An 18168-nucleotide genomic window follows, 5' to 3' on the forward strand; every position below is an offset into this window, starting at 1 on the left:
AAAGATCCATGGTCTAGAGATTTTAACTAATACAGATGGCAAAGTGAGGGACAAAAGGGAGGTACAAATCACTTGGCTTTCTCAGTCCTAAACAATGACTTTGTTATTGTCCACTAACCTGCTTAAACAATTGTGGCTTTAGTGAGTTCCACTACTAGTGATTGTTTTTTGTTCACAGTCGAAGTGTTCTATCGATTCCAAAACTTGAGAATTTGATGTTGCCATGGTTGAAGGTTATGTCTCCTTTTGTTTGGTGGTGATGGGGAACACTTTGTTTTTTGTGTTCAAAGTGTTGCCTTCTACCAGGATGCCACAGCAAATAGAGCAGCAAACCATAAGTGATGGTGACTGTAAGGCCTAGACGACAGCTAATTAGTGAATCTATGACCCCTGGAGGGACATGGGACAACCACCAGCACCTGGGAACAGCGGACTCGCAGAGCTCTACTCTCTAGGGCTCAAGATCTGAATAACCAAAATGTCCATTTTATACAGAAAAGACTAGGCTGGATCTGTAGGCCACGCTGACTCACAGGCTAAAATAATGGTCAATTTCACTTAACAAAAAGAACAAAAGTTGTTCGGTTGCATTTTTAGCATGAATATGCTTTAGCATCCAACGGGACTGCCATGAAACTCGAGATGTGACAAGAGCCCTTACCAGTGTGTGTGTCCAGTCTAGGGCATGAGACACAGTGCTGATTCCCAGGTGCTACTCCCAGCTCTATCAACTAGCATTCACCTCCCCGCGTTCCATCATCCCCTTCTGACAATAGGGGGACCTGAATAAAGAGTTATGGTAAAGCACCCACACCTTTGTGTTCAGGGCTCTCCACTGGGTCAGGCAACGTAACTCTTAAGCTCTGTTTGAGGAAAAGACATTTATAGCCCCATCCCCTCCCAAGATAGCAATCCTGTTTTCTTGGGAAACTAAAGCAACCCAAACTTCAAAACCTGGCCTCTTCACCAATTCAGAGCATTGCTGATTTCTTGATAATTCCTTCTCCTAGAGCAAGAGGAAGAAGGCCTTTGGAAACAGAAGAAATTTCCTGGCTCCATAAAACGGGGAACAGAATTTCTTAGAAATGCCTAAGTCTGTGGGCCCATAGGTGGGCCTCCTAGTGTATTATCTTAATTCCAAGGAATTAAGGAGAAGAGCTGGAGACAATCCAGCCACACACAAGTGAACAGTGATTATAAGCAATGCACTGGTCTGCAGCCCCTCGTGAAGACTGCTTCCTCCATGCTCCGCATTTCGGTAAACCATCACCATCCTTCCACTTGCCCAAGCCTAAAACTCACCTAAAAAAAGGTGTGAACTGTGAGTTTTATATTATCCTGAACTGTCTCCATGCTACTAAATCACCAAGCCTGATCAGGCCTATCCCTCAACTTCTCTTAAATCCACTGGCTTTGATTCACCACCATTACCATCCAACCCAGGCCACTGTTGTTTCTCTCTTGGATTAGAAAGTGACCTACAGGTCCTCCTGTCCTCAGTGAGATCCCTCTCCATTGGATTTTCCACACAACAGCTAGGGTGATCTTTCTGAAACATAAATCTGATCATATTTACCTGTCTAAGCTTCCTATGGATACTGGGATGAAAATGTGAAGACCTGATTCTGTATGCTTTTAAATAGTAAGGATTTTATAGTCCAGACCAGTTTCTCAATGTATGGCCCTTGCACAATTCAGGATGCTTATCTGAAAGGTTGTTAGGCCCTATCCAGACCTACTGAATCAGACCCTTGATGGGCAGAGAGACCAAGGACTCTACTTTTTAAAATAATCACCTCGGGGGGCACCTGGGTGGCTCAGTCGGGTAAGCATCCGACTCTTGTTTCGGCTCAGGTCATGTTCTCATGGTTGTGAGATGGAGTCCTACACCGGGCTCTGCACTGATGGTGAGTAGCCTGCTTGGGATCCTCTCTCCCCAGCTCTGTCTGCCCCTCTCCAGCTCACTCACATGTGCTCTCTCTCTCTCTCTCTCTCTCTCTCTCTAAATAAATAAATAAATAAATACATACATAAACTTAAAAATAAAATAATCACTTTGGAAAAATTTTACACAGAATTTGAAAAACATTGCTAGACATTTAGGAAAATTAAAATCAACTTCAGTTTCACCTATCTCACCTTGAACAAGTCCAGAAAATTACTCCAAGCCTCTGTTTGCTCATCTTTCATACAGAAACAATAGGAAATGCTTAACATTTAAGATGACTGTAAAGATGAATACAAGTAAAAGCACTTTCTAAGCCAGAAAATGCTATGAAAGAGTCAGTTAAGAACAACAGATTTCTAGTTGAGACATATATTACATTTGATAGCAATCTTAGACTTTTCTATTCTGAGTCTGGAGCAGCTAGACTCTCCTACGTGTACATTATTTTAAAATTATTATCATTATATGTGAAATATATGACTATAAAACATCATCAAGGGACACCTGGGTGGCTCAGTTGGTTGGGCGACCGACTTTGGCTCAGGTCATGATCTTGCAGTTTGTGAGTTCAAGCCCTGTGTCGGGCTCTGTGCTGACAACTCAGAGCCTGGAGCCTGCTTCCGATTCTGTCTTTCCCCCTCTCTCTATTCCTCCCCTGCTCACGCTCTGTGTCTCCCTGTCTCTCAATAATAAATAAATGTTAGAGAAAACAAAATTTTTTAAATCATCAAATAGTCACTGGAAATGACAGTAACACACATCCCTACTAAGGGTCTTTTTGTAATCATATCTGAAGGGGTAGGCGTCAGGAATGCTCAGTGTCCAGCAAGGCATGGCTGTACTCCCCCATTCAGAAGCACAGTCCCTTCTAAGAACAGAAACTAACTCTTCATAGCCCAGGCCCTGGAGACAATGTAATAAAATGGCAACGGCACAGTACTTTTGAATCCCTCACATGTGTATGATCTTATGGAAGAAACTTAGCTCTAGAATAGTTTCTGTGTACTCTTTTGGGGTACTCCTTTGGGAACCCAATGAAAGCCAGGAGCATTTTCCCCAGAAAATTACCTGTAAATGCAAACTTTTACCTAGAGTCCGTTTATTCTTTTGCATATAATAGGGGATAACGATAATTACCTCTCAGAGTTTTGGGATGCTATTATCAGAAATAGAATATTTAAAAGCACTTTGTAAATTATAAAGATTGTTACTACTATTACTTCTATTTTCCAGAGTGAATCTCAGTACCAACTCTACAGAAGAATTTGGCAGAAAAGTTGAAGAGGCCTTTCACTCTGTCCTCACATTTGCCTCCAATGGCCACCCAGTAAAAAACTGGAGATGGATTTGAATAGACATGTGTTCAAAGAAGATAACGAATGGCCAGTAAGCACATAAAAACATGCTCAATATCATTAGTCATCAGGGAAATGCAAATCAAAATCATAAATGAGATACTGCAAAGAGACTCTAAAGTGAAAGGCCTTAGTTTCTCATCTGGAAAATGGGGCCCTTAACTAGGTATATCTGGCTCCTGAGTTTGTGCTTTGGACGGCTACCCTAACCACACCCTGAATGTCGGTTTCGGCTTTCTAGCTGAAAATCCTTCCCAAGGGTTTTTGCTGCAAGAGAGTGGCCTTGTAGGCCGTGCACACCTGCCTGCAGTTGTTCCTTCTGAGCCCCTGGGACGGATAAGCACAGAGCAACCCCTAGACTTGTGCACTGCAAGTATCCAAGAAGTTGTTATCTCTGCACCTCTTTCTTGGCCCTTTCTGTGCACAAGGCCTCTCAACAAAGCTTGCATGTTCAGCAAACATTTGCTCAGTTGGGTGGTTTATCCCAACGAAGGAAGTAATAATCACAGCACGAGAAATACTTGCATAGGACAGAGAGTTAAAGTTAATACCACTTATGAACAGGAGTTCCATCAGGCATAAAAGAATATTCCTCCAAATCGTTTTCTGAAAAATTAAGCATATTAAAATCTATTTTTCAACTGGCAAACATAAAATTAGCACTAAGAATAGAGGGATGTGGAAACATTTATAATTTTTAAAAAATACACATACACATACCCACGTATAAAACTGTACTCACATTTACACATACACACCATCACTCACGCAGTTAAGGGTAGACGACAGACCGGGAGATGAACAGCAGCCGTAAATACAATAGTGTCAATAACGGGGTAAAAGGAGCGTGGTCCCCTCGTTTCTGAAATCCCTCTTAGCCAGGAACAAGACTCTAGGATAAAGAGGCTTTGAATCCCTGCTTCTTGCCAAAACACTATCATTTACATGTAAAGTAGAAGCAAGGCAAATTTTGCTCAAAAGTACCAAACTGATTCACCACTTCACTAATTTAAAACCAAAGCACAGAACACAGCATTCAGGTCATGCCCATGAGCAGCACCAGGTCGGTGAGCGCACAGCCTGCCCACATAGTATGCAGACGAACACGTGAACACAGGAAGTCCTCACAGCCACATGGTGGCTTATAACACACTCACACTTGCTTAGATACAGTAAAACACTTATTAAATGAAGAAAAGAGAAACCTGACCTTGCAGACAATGGCTCTGCTCACCAGTCACAAACAGGTGTACACACATAAAGCAGAAGAAACTCACGCACGTGAGACTTGAGTTGGCTGGAACCAACCCGAATTCCCGTCTAAGACCTTCTGTGGGATTGAACAGTGTTTTCTCTACATACCACTAAGCCTCCCTGAAACACAAACACTTCTCAGCTGTCCCTATGGCCGCTCCTCTTCCTCGTCAGGTGACAGGTAGCAGCATGCACGGTGGCAGCCCTTTCACGTCTTAAGCGGCCAAGCATCTGCTTTCACAGCCCTGGCGCCAGCCAGGGAGCTGGTGCCTATTTGTGAGCCCTGCCCTAGAGCAGAAAGGCGGGTGCATGCTTGACAAAGCAAGAGCCCAAAATATATAGGAGATTAAGCTCTCTCATATCTTTAAGAAGTTCCTGCCTAGAAAAAAGAGCCCAAAGGAAGCAAACAAAGCATTTGAAGTAGAGGTTTGAAGCTATAGCTGCATTCAGAAAAGAGTTCAAAGGAAGCAGATAAAACATCTGAGTGGGTGGGTTGGGTGGGGAGAAGGGGTGACCCTACAGTAGACATCAAAACTGGCTATTTCACTGACATTCACATAAAGTCTACCATGATACATCCATTAATTCCTTTAAATGTGGACCTAGAGTGGAACACAAAGGCAAGGCCCTAACAGATAATTATCCACCATTACCATTTGAACCTAGTGTATGTTCAGCAAGCACTTGTATTCGGGCTACAAAGTCAAAATCATCCCATGCAGGACTGTGGGATGTTTTTCCATTTACCATTGTAAAAAGGAGTCAAATGTAAGTGAATGCCATACAAGTTGTAGCTAGAAACAATCAGTAATCCTTGAGTCATCTAATCTTTGACTCTAGCTTCTCCATATCTTGAAGAAGGCCTAGAAGCCGCTGGAGTGGCTTACAGCCGACTCAATTCAGCATAATTGATACCTGCTTAAAAGGGAAACATGATCATCCTTACTATTGCTAACATCCCATTAAGGCTAAAAGTTAATTAGGCTGTGTTCCATAAAGTCAATTTGAGGCATTTGTCTCAATAGCATTATTGTAATTATTCCTCATCAAAATGAATACCACCTCCTACTGCGCGCCAATGTCTTGTGTAAACAACAGCAAAATCCAACAACTCACATTCCATGCTCCTCCTGAGTTATTTAAGTAGGTTTGTGTTTATATAGAACTGAAAATGGGGATTCGTAGACATTAACATTTAAAATAAAAATACAAAGGTATGCTTAAAATATCTTGTTTTAAGGCTGGGAAAATAAAAGCAAACAAAATAGAATGACAAATTTTATATATCATAACAATACCTTTAAAAGTCAAAAAGAGAAGTACCTATTAAAGTCCACCTATTACATATGCTGGTGCCTAGGTGTAGATACCACAAAATGCTAACTGCCTACACAATACAGCATATGGGACAGGTGTGTGTTCTTGTGCCCTCCATATCCACCCCACTCCATTTTCCAACCATTTCTCAGAAGGCTCTGGCAAAGTTTTGTGGGCACACAAAAGAAACAGGGGCATCAGGATACTTCCTGAGGACATTTCTAGTGAATAAAAGGTGATTTCCCTGGTAAATCTTCCCTCAAGACCCAGAATTTAAACACAGAAAAGTAATGGCCTTACATATATCTTTTAAAATTATATTTAATAAAACAGAAATAAAATTTAATTGTTAGAGAAATAAAACAAATGCATGAAGTCCGAAAGAAAGAGTGGTTTCTCATATAGCCTACAGACCACACAGATTTGACCTCTAGTGACTAAATGTTAATATTAGAATTAAAATAATTAACAAAGCATGCTTCAGGGAGAAAACTAGACTGTAACATATGTTGTTACTACTCTTCCATTGGCATCATCAGTGGCTCAATGATGTGAACATAATGGGGGTGGGGGTGATAAGAGGAAGGTGTGAAGAACTAGGCCAAGGAAGGTTCACTCCAGAAATGTAAACAACTCCCAGAGTTCAACCCTGGATGAGGACAAAAGTGAACAGTGATTCTCAAACTTGGTATCTCAAACATGAAAAGCACCTGTGAAGCTTTCAATACCCCGATGCCCAGGTTCTCCCCGCCCACCTCCCCAATCAAATCTAACCTCTAGAGGTGGGGAACCTAAATAACAATAGTTTTTAAAGCTTGCCAGGCAATTTCAATATGGAGTCAGGTTGCAGACCCCATGCTTCATCTATAAAAGGCCTCAAGAGAAATAATTCTGCAGTTAGATGCTGATGGTGACATGTTCATTTCTCAAGGAAAAACAAAATATTGGTAAATAGCAGTGGAACCAATCATAAGCCAAAAATTCAAGTTCCAATTCTGCCCCCTCCTGATTTATGTAGCTTTTCAGCAAATCACTTGATTTCCTGGGGCCTCAGTGAATATTCCTTTTCAATGTGAAAGGGTTCTACCCAGTCTATACGAACCCATCTAATCCTATTGGTTCTACACACTAATAAGCAAATACTTCCAAAAGAATGGTCTGGGCAGGTTAGCAGTTTTCAGGTAAACCAGGACCCCAGTTTTACTTATTTACTCTCTAAGAGCTACACTCACCAGTAAAAACTGAGTGAATTCTGCATATGTCAGGTGTCTTTTTCTTTCTCTTCCAAAATGTAGTTGCACAAATTCCGAATCCCAGTTAAATGGAATATGTTGATGAATTGTGGTCTGTCCAAAAACTTGCTTAACGTCCTCTGAAAAGAGAAAAGAAAGATTGATTGAAACAAATGAGGTTTATCCTTGTACAATCCGTTATTAAAAGGGCATTGCTCCTTTCTTCTTGTAAAAAGTAACTCAACTTTAAAACCACACAGGTTAGGGGCGCCTGGGTGGCGCAGTCGGTTAAGCGTCCGACTTCAGCCAGGTCACGATCTCGCGGTCCGTGAGTTCGAGCCCCGCGTCAGGCTCTGGGCTGATGGCTCAGAGCCTGGAGCCTGCTTCCGATTCTGTGTCTCCCTCTCTCTCTGCCCCTCCCCCGTTCATGCTCTCTCTCTGTCTCAAAAATAAACGTTAAAAAAAAATTTTTTTTAAATAAAAATAAAAAAAATAAAACCACACAGGTTATAAAACCATGGCAAAAATAAAAGTTGGAATCTTCATGCAGTCAAGAAATCAAAATTAACAATCCTACCCATAAAGAGAAAAAAAAAAAAGACACACACACACACACACACACACACACACACACACACACACATACACACACGCTTAAAAGGCAGCAGGAAACCAAACCCAAGTAATAAGCTAAATCTAACATCATCATATCACATGTTTTGTTTCAACAAATATGATTTTCTAGACACACTGGATATAATTCAATCTTTAGTGGCAGGAAACATATACATAAACACATATAGCACTATACAAGTCTTAAACACAGTCATTTATCAAGTTATTAAAAAGTTCTTGAGGATTTAATAACATCGGTTCTCCCAATCCATGAGCATGGGGTACCTTTCCATTTGTTTGCACTGTCTTCAATTTCTTTCATCAGTGTTTTCTTATTTTCAGAGTACAGGTCTTTAACCTCCTTGGTTAAGTTTATTCCTAGGTATTTTATTCTTTTTGGTATAATTGTAAATGGGATTATTTTAATTTCTCTTTCTGCTACTTCTTTACTAATACACAGAAATGCATCAGATTTCTGTATATTGACTTTGTATCCTGTGATTTACTGAATTCATTTATCAGTTCTAAGAGTTTTCTGGCAGAGTCTTTATGGTTTTCTACATATAGTATCAGTTTGGTAGTATTTGCTGAGGACTTCTGCATCTATGTTCATCAGAGATACTCGCCTGTGGTTTTCTTGTTTTGTAGTGGCTTTGTCTGGTTTGGTATCAGCACAATGCTAGCCTCGTAGAATGAATTTGGAAACTTTCCTTCCTCTTTTATTTTTGGAATAGTCTGAGAAGAATAGGTAATAACTCTTCTTTAAATGTTTGGCATTATTCACCTGTAAAGCCATCCAGTCTCAGACCTTTGTTTGCTGGGAGCTTTTTGATTATTGATTCAATTTCATTACTAGTAATTGGTCTGTCCAAATTTTCTATTTCCTTCCAGTGCAGTTTGGAAGGACATTGTTAAAATGTCTACACTACCCAAAGCAATCTACAGATTGAATGCAATCCCTATTAAAGTAGCAACAGCATGTTTCACAGAACTAGAACAAATAATCCTAAAATTTGTATGGAACCACAGAAGTCCCCAAATAGCCAAACCAATCTTGAAAAAGGAGAACAAAGCTGGAGGTATCACAGTCCAGATTTCAGGATATATTACAAAGTTGTAGTAATCAAACCAGTGCAGTATTGGCACAAAAAAGAGACATATAAATCAATGGAACAGAACAGAAAACCCAGAACTAAACCCACACTTTTAGAGTCAGTTAATCTACAACAAAGGAGGCAACAAGATTACACAATGGGGAAAAGAGAGTCTCTTCAACAAATGGTGTTGGGAAATCTGGACAGATACATGCAAAAAAATAAAACTAGACTACCTGCTTACGCCACAGACAAAAATAAAATAAAAATGGATTAAAGACCTAAATGTGTCTCACATTTATAAAACCATAAAACTCCTAGAAGAAAGCATAGGCAGTAAAATATCTGTGACATAGGCCATAGCAACATTTATCTAGATATATACCCTCAGGCAAGGGAAACAAAAGAAAAAATAAACTAGTGGGACTACATCAAAATATCAAGCTTTTGTGCAGTGAAGGGAAAATCATCAACAAAACAACACGGCAACCTACTGAATGGAAGAAGATATTTGCAAATAATATATCTTGAGTTAATATTGAAAATATATAAAGAAGTTTTACAACTTGACACCAAAAAAACAATCTGATTAAGAAATGGTCAGAGGAGGGGCGCCTGGGTGGTTCAGTCGGTTGAGCCGACTCTTGATTCTGGCTCAGGTTGTGATCTCAGTCATGAGATCCATCCATTGCCTCATCAGGTTCTGCACTGGGCCTGCAGCCTGCTTAAGATTCTCCCTCTCTCCTTTTCTCCCTCTGCTCCTCCCCTACACTCTCACTCTAAAAAAATAAAAAAAGAAATGGGCAAAGGACCCAAATAGACATTTTTCCAAAGAAGACATACAGATAGCCAACAGACACATGAAAAGATGCACAATATCACTAATCATTAGGGAAAGGTAAATGCAAATCAAAACCACAATGAGCTATTTGAACACCTGTCAGAATGACTAAAATCAAAAAGATAAGAAATAAGTGCTGGCAAGGATGTAGTAAGACAGAAACCCTCACGCACTGTTGGTAAGAATGCAAATTGGTATAGCCACTGTGGAAAACAGTACAGAAGTTCCTCAAAAATTAAAAATGGAAACACTGTATGATTAGGTAATTCTATTACTGGGTATTTATCCAAAGAACACAAAAACATTAATTTGAAAAGATATATGCACCCCTATGTTTACTGCAGCATTATTTACAATAGCAAAGATATGGAACCCAAGTGTCCATCCATAGATGAATGAAGAAGATATAGTATGTATGTATGTATGTATGTGTGTAAATAATGGAATATTACTCAGCCATAAAAATGAATGAAATCTTGTCATGTGCAATAATAAGGATAGACTTAGAGGGTATAATGCGACATAAGTCAGACAGGGAAAGACAAGTATCATATGATTTCACTCATATGTGGAATTTAAGAAACAAATGAGCAACATCCAAAAGATTAAAAAAGTAGACTCTTAAACACAAAGAACAAATTGGTGATTGCCAGAGGGAAGGTGTATGAGAGGATGAGTGAAATAAAGTGGATTAAGAGATACAAACTTCCAGTTATGAAATAAGTAAGTCATAGAGATGAAAAGTACAGCATAGGAAATACAGTCAATAAGATGGTAACAGTGCTGTGTGGTGACAGATGATGACTACATTTATCATGGTAGGGGCGCCTGGGTGACTCAGTCGGTTAAGCATCCAACTTCAGCTCAGGTCATGATCTCACAGTTGGTAAGTTCAAGTCCCACGTTGGGCTCTGTGCTGATAACTCAGAGCCTGGAGCCTGCTTCGGATTCTGTGTCTCCTTCTCCCTCTCTCTCCTTGTCCTTGGCTTGTGTTGTGTGTCTCTCTCTCTCAAAAAATAAATAAACTTAAAAAAAAATTTAAATATCATGGTGAGCACCAAGTAACATATAGAATGGTTGAATCATTATGTGCTCCATTACCAGCTCCCAGATGTTCTGGCTATGGTAAGAACGCCAGTCCCCAGCTAGCAAGCTATCAACCTGGAAGTAGCACCAGCTTATGAGCACTGCACCAGCCATGTGGGAAGTGGAAAGGTGGTAGAAGACACGGTGCCGTATCCAAGTCTAATCCACAAGACATAACTAAACAGCAGATCCCAAAACTATTCCACTTTAAGTGCTAACCTGCTACTTATGGTAAGGAAACAGAAGCTGAAGGAGGGAGGCACTGACACAAGAGAACGAGGCTTCTTGGAGAAGATAGAACGTGAACTGGGTCCTGAAGGCTGGCAAGGATTTACTGAGATGAATCTGTGAGGGAGTTTTTCAGTGGAGGGCAAATAGCATGAAGAAGGGTTCATTTCCTCTGAAGTGAATTAAGGCTCCAATCAGAGCGCTCTGGACCAAAGCCACCTGGGGTCATTGAGACATGACAGATCCTGCTCCGGGTAGTTGCAGACACTAGCCTCACTCACCAGCATAAATGTGGATGCCACATTTATGGTGAAGGAAAGGTTGCTGTGGGAAGAAGAGCTGATCCTGGGACACTGCAGAGAAAAAGACCCAGGGGTTTCTGTTTGTTCATTGTTTTTTGTTTATTTTTTTACCATTTAGTATAATTTCTACAAAAGTTTCCTCACTTACCTACCAGAGGTTTACGTACTCTGCTATCGTGAGACTGCCAAGTCGTTCTAGCTGGACAAACCAGATGACTGTTTGAGGGGAAAGGAGGATTCTTACTAAAGAGGAAAACGACCAATATTTCTACTCATTTTCACCACTAATCAACTCTTTTAAAGAATTAAAACATTAAATTTTACCACCCTGAAAACTCACACATTTTCTCCAAAAACACTGAATGGGTTCCTAAGTCCGAGAGCACTTCCTCCTGCTCTGATAAGTCATTCTGGGGCACCTGCTTTCTGAAATGCTTGGGCTCCACATTTTCCTGTAGCTTCATGAACAGAAACCTCTATGAGACCAATAGTGACAATAGGGTCCTGGAATTTCCCCCCTTCACTTTGGAAGACACCTCAGGTTAATATTCTTTTTTCCTTTCAGGAAGCACAAATAGCTTTCTCATTTAACATTTTATTGTTTTAAGATTTCTCCATGCCTCGTAAGGCAATGATCAGTAAGAGTACTCCTCCTATTTTATAGCTGGAAAATCAGAAACTAATAACCAAAGTGATTTTCAAATTCTGCTCTGTCTTCTGGCTCCCATGGGAAATTTGTGAGCTTTATGATGAAAGACTCCAGGAATCAACCTGAAGGCCATCCTACCTACACCTTTACCATCCCGGGGCCTTTCCAAACCTAACTTGTATTCCTAGATGGGAAAGTGGAAACCCTAAATATCCTAGGCTTTTTGGTTACTTATTGGACTCAGTGAACTGCATATGTAACTAGAACTCGTAACTTACCAGTTGATGGCTTTCAAATAACCATCACATGGCAGATTTATCACTAACTTAAAAGGAATGAGTTAACTAACTTAAAAGGAAGACTAGAAGATCCCTCCTAGTCTAAAACACAAGGCTTAAAATCTTACCCCCAGGTTGAGGTCAGACAGGCAAAGAAGCAAAACTGAATTAGCACTGAAATCGCAATGAAGCATCAGATTATATGTTTTGGGTATTTAAAGTCATACTTTTCTTAGCTCAGGCACTACTCCTCCTGAAAGTAAAAACAAATTAGAATGCTTATCTCTTAAAGTATAATCATTGTTATTTCAGTCTGTGCCAAACAAACTATGTTTGGAAGGCATACAGTTCCCATAATATCACCAAATAACGGCAATATTATTGAAAGCAAGACCTCACCAAATAAGCACAAGGATCCGTTGATTTTATTTGTGGGACTCTGCTTTCCCCACAAATGTTTCCGGCCTAAAAGTCTACTGTAGTTTTTTAAAGATTATGAAAAGACAATTAGAAACTGGCAACTGTTTCTTCCTAAATATAACTTCAAAAAGTCAACTAATTTCTCCTAAGATAATAAATTTCCCAGGCTATAGAGTATGGTTATAGTAGAAAAAGTTGTGATGTTTAGAGCTGGGTCACAGACAATATGATGTTGTGTATAGAATGTCCTAAGGAATCTACTAAAAAACTATTAGAACGATTAGAACTGTTAAAACCATACAATAAATTAGTCCAACAAGACATTTCTAGACACGAAAATGAAATTAAGAAAACAATTCCATTTTCAATAGCCTCAAAAAGAATACAATGTTTATTGCCTGTTTAACAACAGGCAAGCAAAACATATAATCTCAAAACTACAAAACATTGTTGACAGAAATTAAAGACTTAAATAAATGGAAAAATAGCCCATTTTCATAGACTGGAAGACCTATTCCCCCAAAGTGCTCAACAGATTCAGTGTAATCCCATCAAAATTCTAGTTGGCTTCTTTGCAGAAGTTGACAAGCTAATACTAAAATTCATGTGGAAATTCAAGGGAGCTAGAATAGCCAAAACAACCTTGAAAAAGAATAAAGTTGCATTTTAAATTTACTACATAGCTACAGTAATTAAGACTGTGTAGTACTGGCCTAAAGACAGATATACAGACCAATGGAATGGAATTGAGAGTCAAGAAATAAACACATTTTTGGTCAACTGCTTTTCAACAAGAATGACAAGACAATTCAAAATGGAAAGATCAGTCTTTTTGACAAATGGTTGTAGGACAAGTGGATATCCAAACATGCAAAAGAAAGAAGTTAGAAACCCTACCTCACACCATATACAAAAACTAACTCAAAACAGAGCAAAGACCTAAGTGTAAAAGCTAAAACTATGATGCTCTTACTGCAAAACATAGGCATAAATTTCTGTGGCTTTGGATTAAGAATGGTTTTTTAGATTATGACACACGTAACACATGAAAATAATACATAAAGTGAATTTTGTCAAAATTTAAAACTTTTGTCCTCCAAAGGATACCACCAACAAAGTGAAAAGATAGACTACAAAATGGGAGGAAAATTTTGCATATCATGTATCCGATAAAGAAAGGACTCTGGAAGATAGAAAGAACGCTTACACCTCAATAATAAAAGGACAAATCATCCAATTTTAAAAGTGGGCAAAGGATTTGAGTAGACATTTCTCCAAAGAAGACATATACACAGCCAATAAACACGAGAAGATGCTCAACATCATTAGCCATCAAGGAAATGCAAACCAAAATCACAATGAGATAATCACTTTATCCCCACTAATAACAAACATTGGTGAGGGTATGAAGAAATCAAAACCCTCATAAATTGCTGGTGAGGATGTAAAACCACGTAGTCACTTAGCAAAACATTTTGGCAGTTCTTCAAAAAGTTAAAACATAGTTACCAAATCCCCTGACAATTCTACCCCGAGGTATACATCCAAGAGAAATGAAAACATATGTTCACATAAAAACTGGTACACAAATGTTCATGGTAGCACTATTTATAATGCCCAAAAAGCGAAAACAATCCAAATGTCCATTAACTAAAGGATGGATAAACAAAATGTGGTATGTCCATAATGATGTATTATTTGTCAATAAAAAGGAATATAGTACTGTAACATGCTACAGCATGGATGAACATTGAAAACATATTAAGAAGCCTGTCTGTAAAGGCCACATTTTGTATGATTCCATTTATGTGAGATTTCCAGAATAAGCAAATGCTTATTAGATTAGTGGTTGCCTATGACTAGAGGGACAAGGAGAAAACAGGAAGGGGGAGTAAGGATTGCTAAGGTATGGAGAGAGAAAAATATACTTGGGGTGATGAAAATATTCTACAATTGTGGCGATAGTTGCACATACCTGTGAATATACTAAACACCTCTACATGATACACTTTAAGTGGATGCATTATATTTCAATAATTTTTTTTTTTTAAACCTGGGACTGTCAGATCTGCCTCTTAACATTAAGCAAATGATTTACTCTGACTCAATTCTCTCTGTAAAATGGGAGTAAAATATCTATCTTGGAGCACTGTTCTGGAGCTAAATGTGCCTATCACAATGTTCTAAACATAGTAGGTGACCATCAAAATGGTAAAACTCCAAAATCTCAAGTCTTAATGATGATAAAAATTGTTATCTGGGAATCAAATATTTACAAATGATACCAAAAAAAAAAAAAAAAAGGCAGGCACAGTGTGATTTGGAAATATCATATACATTTCTCAAAAAGCAATAATTTTCCTCAAATACTTAAAATCCATCCTTCTCTTAGCTCATACATTAAACTTTTGAATGAAAAGTGATCAAAAATTTAGTAATTTTCTATTATGTTTTTGAAAGTATGAAATTAAGAACGATTAAGAACCTCCACTCTTTACTTTGAAGATCTTTCAGACAGTAGGACTATTTAATTGGCAAATTACTTGCACATGCCATTAAGTGGTTAGACTGAATTTGTTTTTACAAATTCTATGGACTCTTATTCCTTAACCTCCACCACACTATAATCTGAAATCATCGAGGTCTTCACTTATGCAAATTTAACTTTCTATGTTCTTGTTTCCACACAGAATAACTAAATTAATGCACTTTAATTTCCAAAAGATCCACTTTTTGAAGCTGCAAATCAAGGAAAACTGGTTTCCCATTCAAATAAAAAAGGTTCATCAAGCCACTTTATTTTAAACACTAAAGCATAATATCTCTCCCATGGATCCTAAAAATTTCATTAATACAATAACACAAAAAGGATGTTTCTATTAAACCGGAAAGAAATCCCTCTTGGAGGCAGAGGGAGAGTTGGCGAACAACCCGCACGTTCTCTCTGAACAGCTTTGCCGGGGTGCTTTTTTCTAACACGTGCCTAATCCTCAAAGAAAGTCATGGTTTCACTCTAAGGGAAATAATATCCCACCCTGCTGATATTGTTAACAACAGCATATATGGCCATCGTATTTTAAGCAGGGAGCAAAAGACAAATTGTTGAATTCGTAAGTTAAATAACATAATGGAGTGAGTGGATGGAGACCTATCTCTACTGCCACATGCTCCAGTATCAAGGCTGCCATTTCAAACCCTTTTGACAAGTGCCTTTTTATATTAATCACAGTTAAGGGTCTGGAGAGGAAAGAAGTATTCTGGCTACAATTCACACTCGCTCAAGAAAGTTCTAGGGGGAAAGTGCCATTAAAATAGAGTAAGTACACAGTAAGTACTTCACACATGCGGCCCTTCTCATTAAAACTGAGTTCTCTGTAAGCCCCCGTATACTTGCTATTATTATTATTCTGAACATGTAGGTACAGTGGTGATAAGTAGCTTTCAAAAAGTAAGCACACACGCACACTGCACACACACAGGCAAGCTGGGCTGAATACTGTACCCAAGTCATACTTTTGTGATGCTGGTGAATGTAAAAATGAGGGCTAATTTCCAACTCTTCCAATTCTGTACTTAGAGAGGGACAGGACTACTCTGATGAAGTCATGGGCATCCTAGAAAAAGCATCCTCCACCTCACAGAGCCAGAAAACAAAGTTGTTGTTCCTACAAAACCAGTCACTTTCCCTTCTCTTTGGGCCTGTTTCCATATTCATGAAAGAAAGCCAGAAACTACACCAGCCATTATTCCACTGCAGTGTAAATGACATATCCTTGGAGAGCTTCTTTAAAACAAATTCCCAAGCCCCACGCCCTAAGATTTTAATTCAGTAGACTCGAGATGGAACCAGGGAGTCCACAGTGGTAATGAACACCTCCACGCTATCACAACAAAAACCCATGATCTTATTGGTAAGAATCCTTCCTATTCTAAAATCTGATGGCTCTATGAATCCACAAGATTACTACACTGTTTAACTCATTACTGCAAATGTTGGTACACAAAAATAAAAAAAAGTTAAAGGCTGGCAGATACCTAGCATTTGTATTAATCTTCTATCACATGCATTATCTAAAATAGACAGCGGGGCGCCTGGGTGGCTCAGTCGGTTGAGCGTCTGACTTCAGCTCAGGTCATGATCCCGCGGTTTGTGAGTTCGAGCCCCGCGTCGGGCTCTGTGCTGACAGCTCAGAGCCTGGAGCCTGCTTCTGATTCTGTGTCTCCCTCTCTCTCTACCCCTCCCATGCTCATGCTCTGTCTCTCAATAATAAATAAACATTAAAAAAAATTTTTTTTTAATTAAAAGTGAGTGGTCAACTGAGATGTTTTCAATCTATATGCTAGAAGAGTTACTTTCAGTTGGGTAGAATGAACCATTAGCAGTCTTTAATAACATCAAAAGTAGGTCCATTAAAGTGATGTTTGAAGGCACAGATTAGTCACTCTCCAGACGTACAAGCTTGTTTTTAATCATCTGTTGCATTAATTATTGTTAACTTTCCTCACCCCTAGAGAACACAACCGAAACATTCCAACTTTTTAAAGCAGTACTTGGAATCCCTCATTCTCTAAATGCAAATATATCTATATTGTTTTACAAACCAATTTCCTAAGCTAGTTTCCTTAGACAGATGTAATCAAAAATAATGTTCTTGCAAAAGCATGAACATATATCTAACCCTACTGAAATGTTTCAAGAGCAGATGTACTACAAATGCACACCCACAGTGATCCCATTTAGTATAAAACTGTTTTATTTCAATTAAAATGTCTAACTATCCACCCCCAACACATACCTAAACTGTAATTTTCTCTGAGAACTTCCAATATGTTCTTGATTTTGTTTCCTTTATCAACCTATCAGAGCAAAAACTGCCTTGCAACTGTTGGAAGAAATCAGTCATTAGCAGCAAGATTACAGCAAATTTTCCAATTTAGAAAAACTGTATTTTTATCTCTCCCTCATACTGAAAGAATAATGGTGTAATTTTCCTATTTTTAAGTGAGCAGTACAGCTTAAAATAGTCAAATTTTCCCAGTGCTCCAACTTTTAGGATTTACTGTTAGCTTTCTGTTCTCGACACCTTCTCCCCTATTCACACGTTCTCCTCTCCCTCCACCTGACCCACACATGCACACGCACACCATAGGGGCAGAAGCCCCCAGTCAGCCTCTCCACACCTTCTAAAGAACAGCTAACCTTCAGGCAGTTGTTAACTAAGGAGTGGCTTCACAGGGTTATTGTGATTTAGTCCCCAATTGACATTCTTCCACCTTCTCAACAGGCCTTCCCCCCCACCCCTGCCCTATTTTTAAAATGGAGTGATGAAGTAGCAACAAGTACAATATTGTAGCCATTTGAGCACGGACGATTCTCAAATTATCCCACCACCTGGAAGTGCTCCCTGATACTACGATCTTTGAAAATTGAACCCATTATGGTCAATCGTGCAAATCCGTATTTAGCTTTTCGTAAATAGTGGATTTTTGACCCAATGAACTGGAACAGCTTCTGAGCAGTGTCTGGGAACTCAGTCAAGACACTCTGT

The 18168-nt window shown here is 39.0% G+C and overlaps 1 protein-coding gene across 4 annotated transcripts in view; it reads right to left on the bottom strand.

Annotated features, from left to right (window-relative positions):
- The window catches only part of SLC25A13 (solute carrier family 25 member 13), a 184283-nt gene that overhangs the window by 84344 nt on the left and 81771 nt on the right, over positions 1-18168 (bottom strand). For all 4 annotated transcript variants that reach the window (XM_047844735.1, XM_047844745.1, XM_047844756.1 and 1 more), the window contains one exon: positions 7107-7246. In XM_047844735.1, the coding sequence (XP_047700691.1) occupies positions 7107-7246 (140 nt within the window). The remainder of the gene's footprint in view (positions 1-7106; positions 7247-18168) is intronic.

This window comes from Prionailurus viverrinus, chromosome A2 (assembly GCF_022837055.1).
Source record: "Prionailurus viverrinus isolate Anna chromosome A2, UM_Priviv_1.0, whole genome shotgun sequence".
NCBI classification, from domain to species: Eukaryota; Metazoa; Chordata; class Mammalia; order Carnivora; family Felidae; genus Prionailurus; species Prionailurus viverrinus.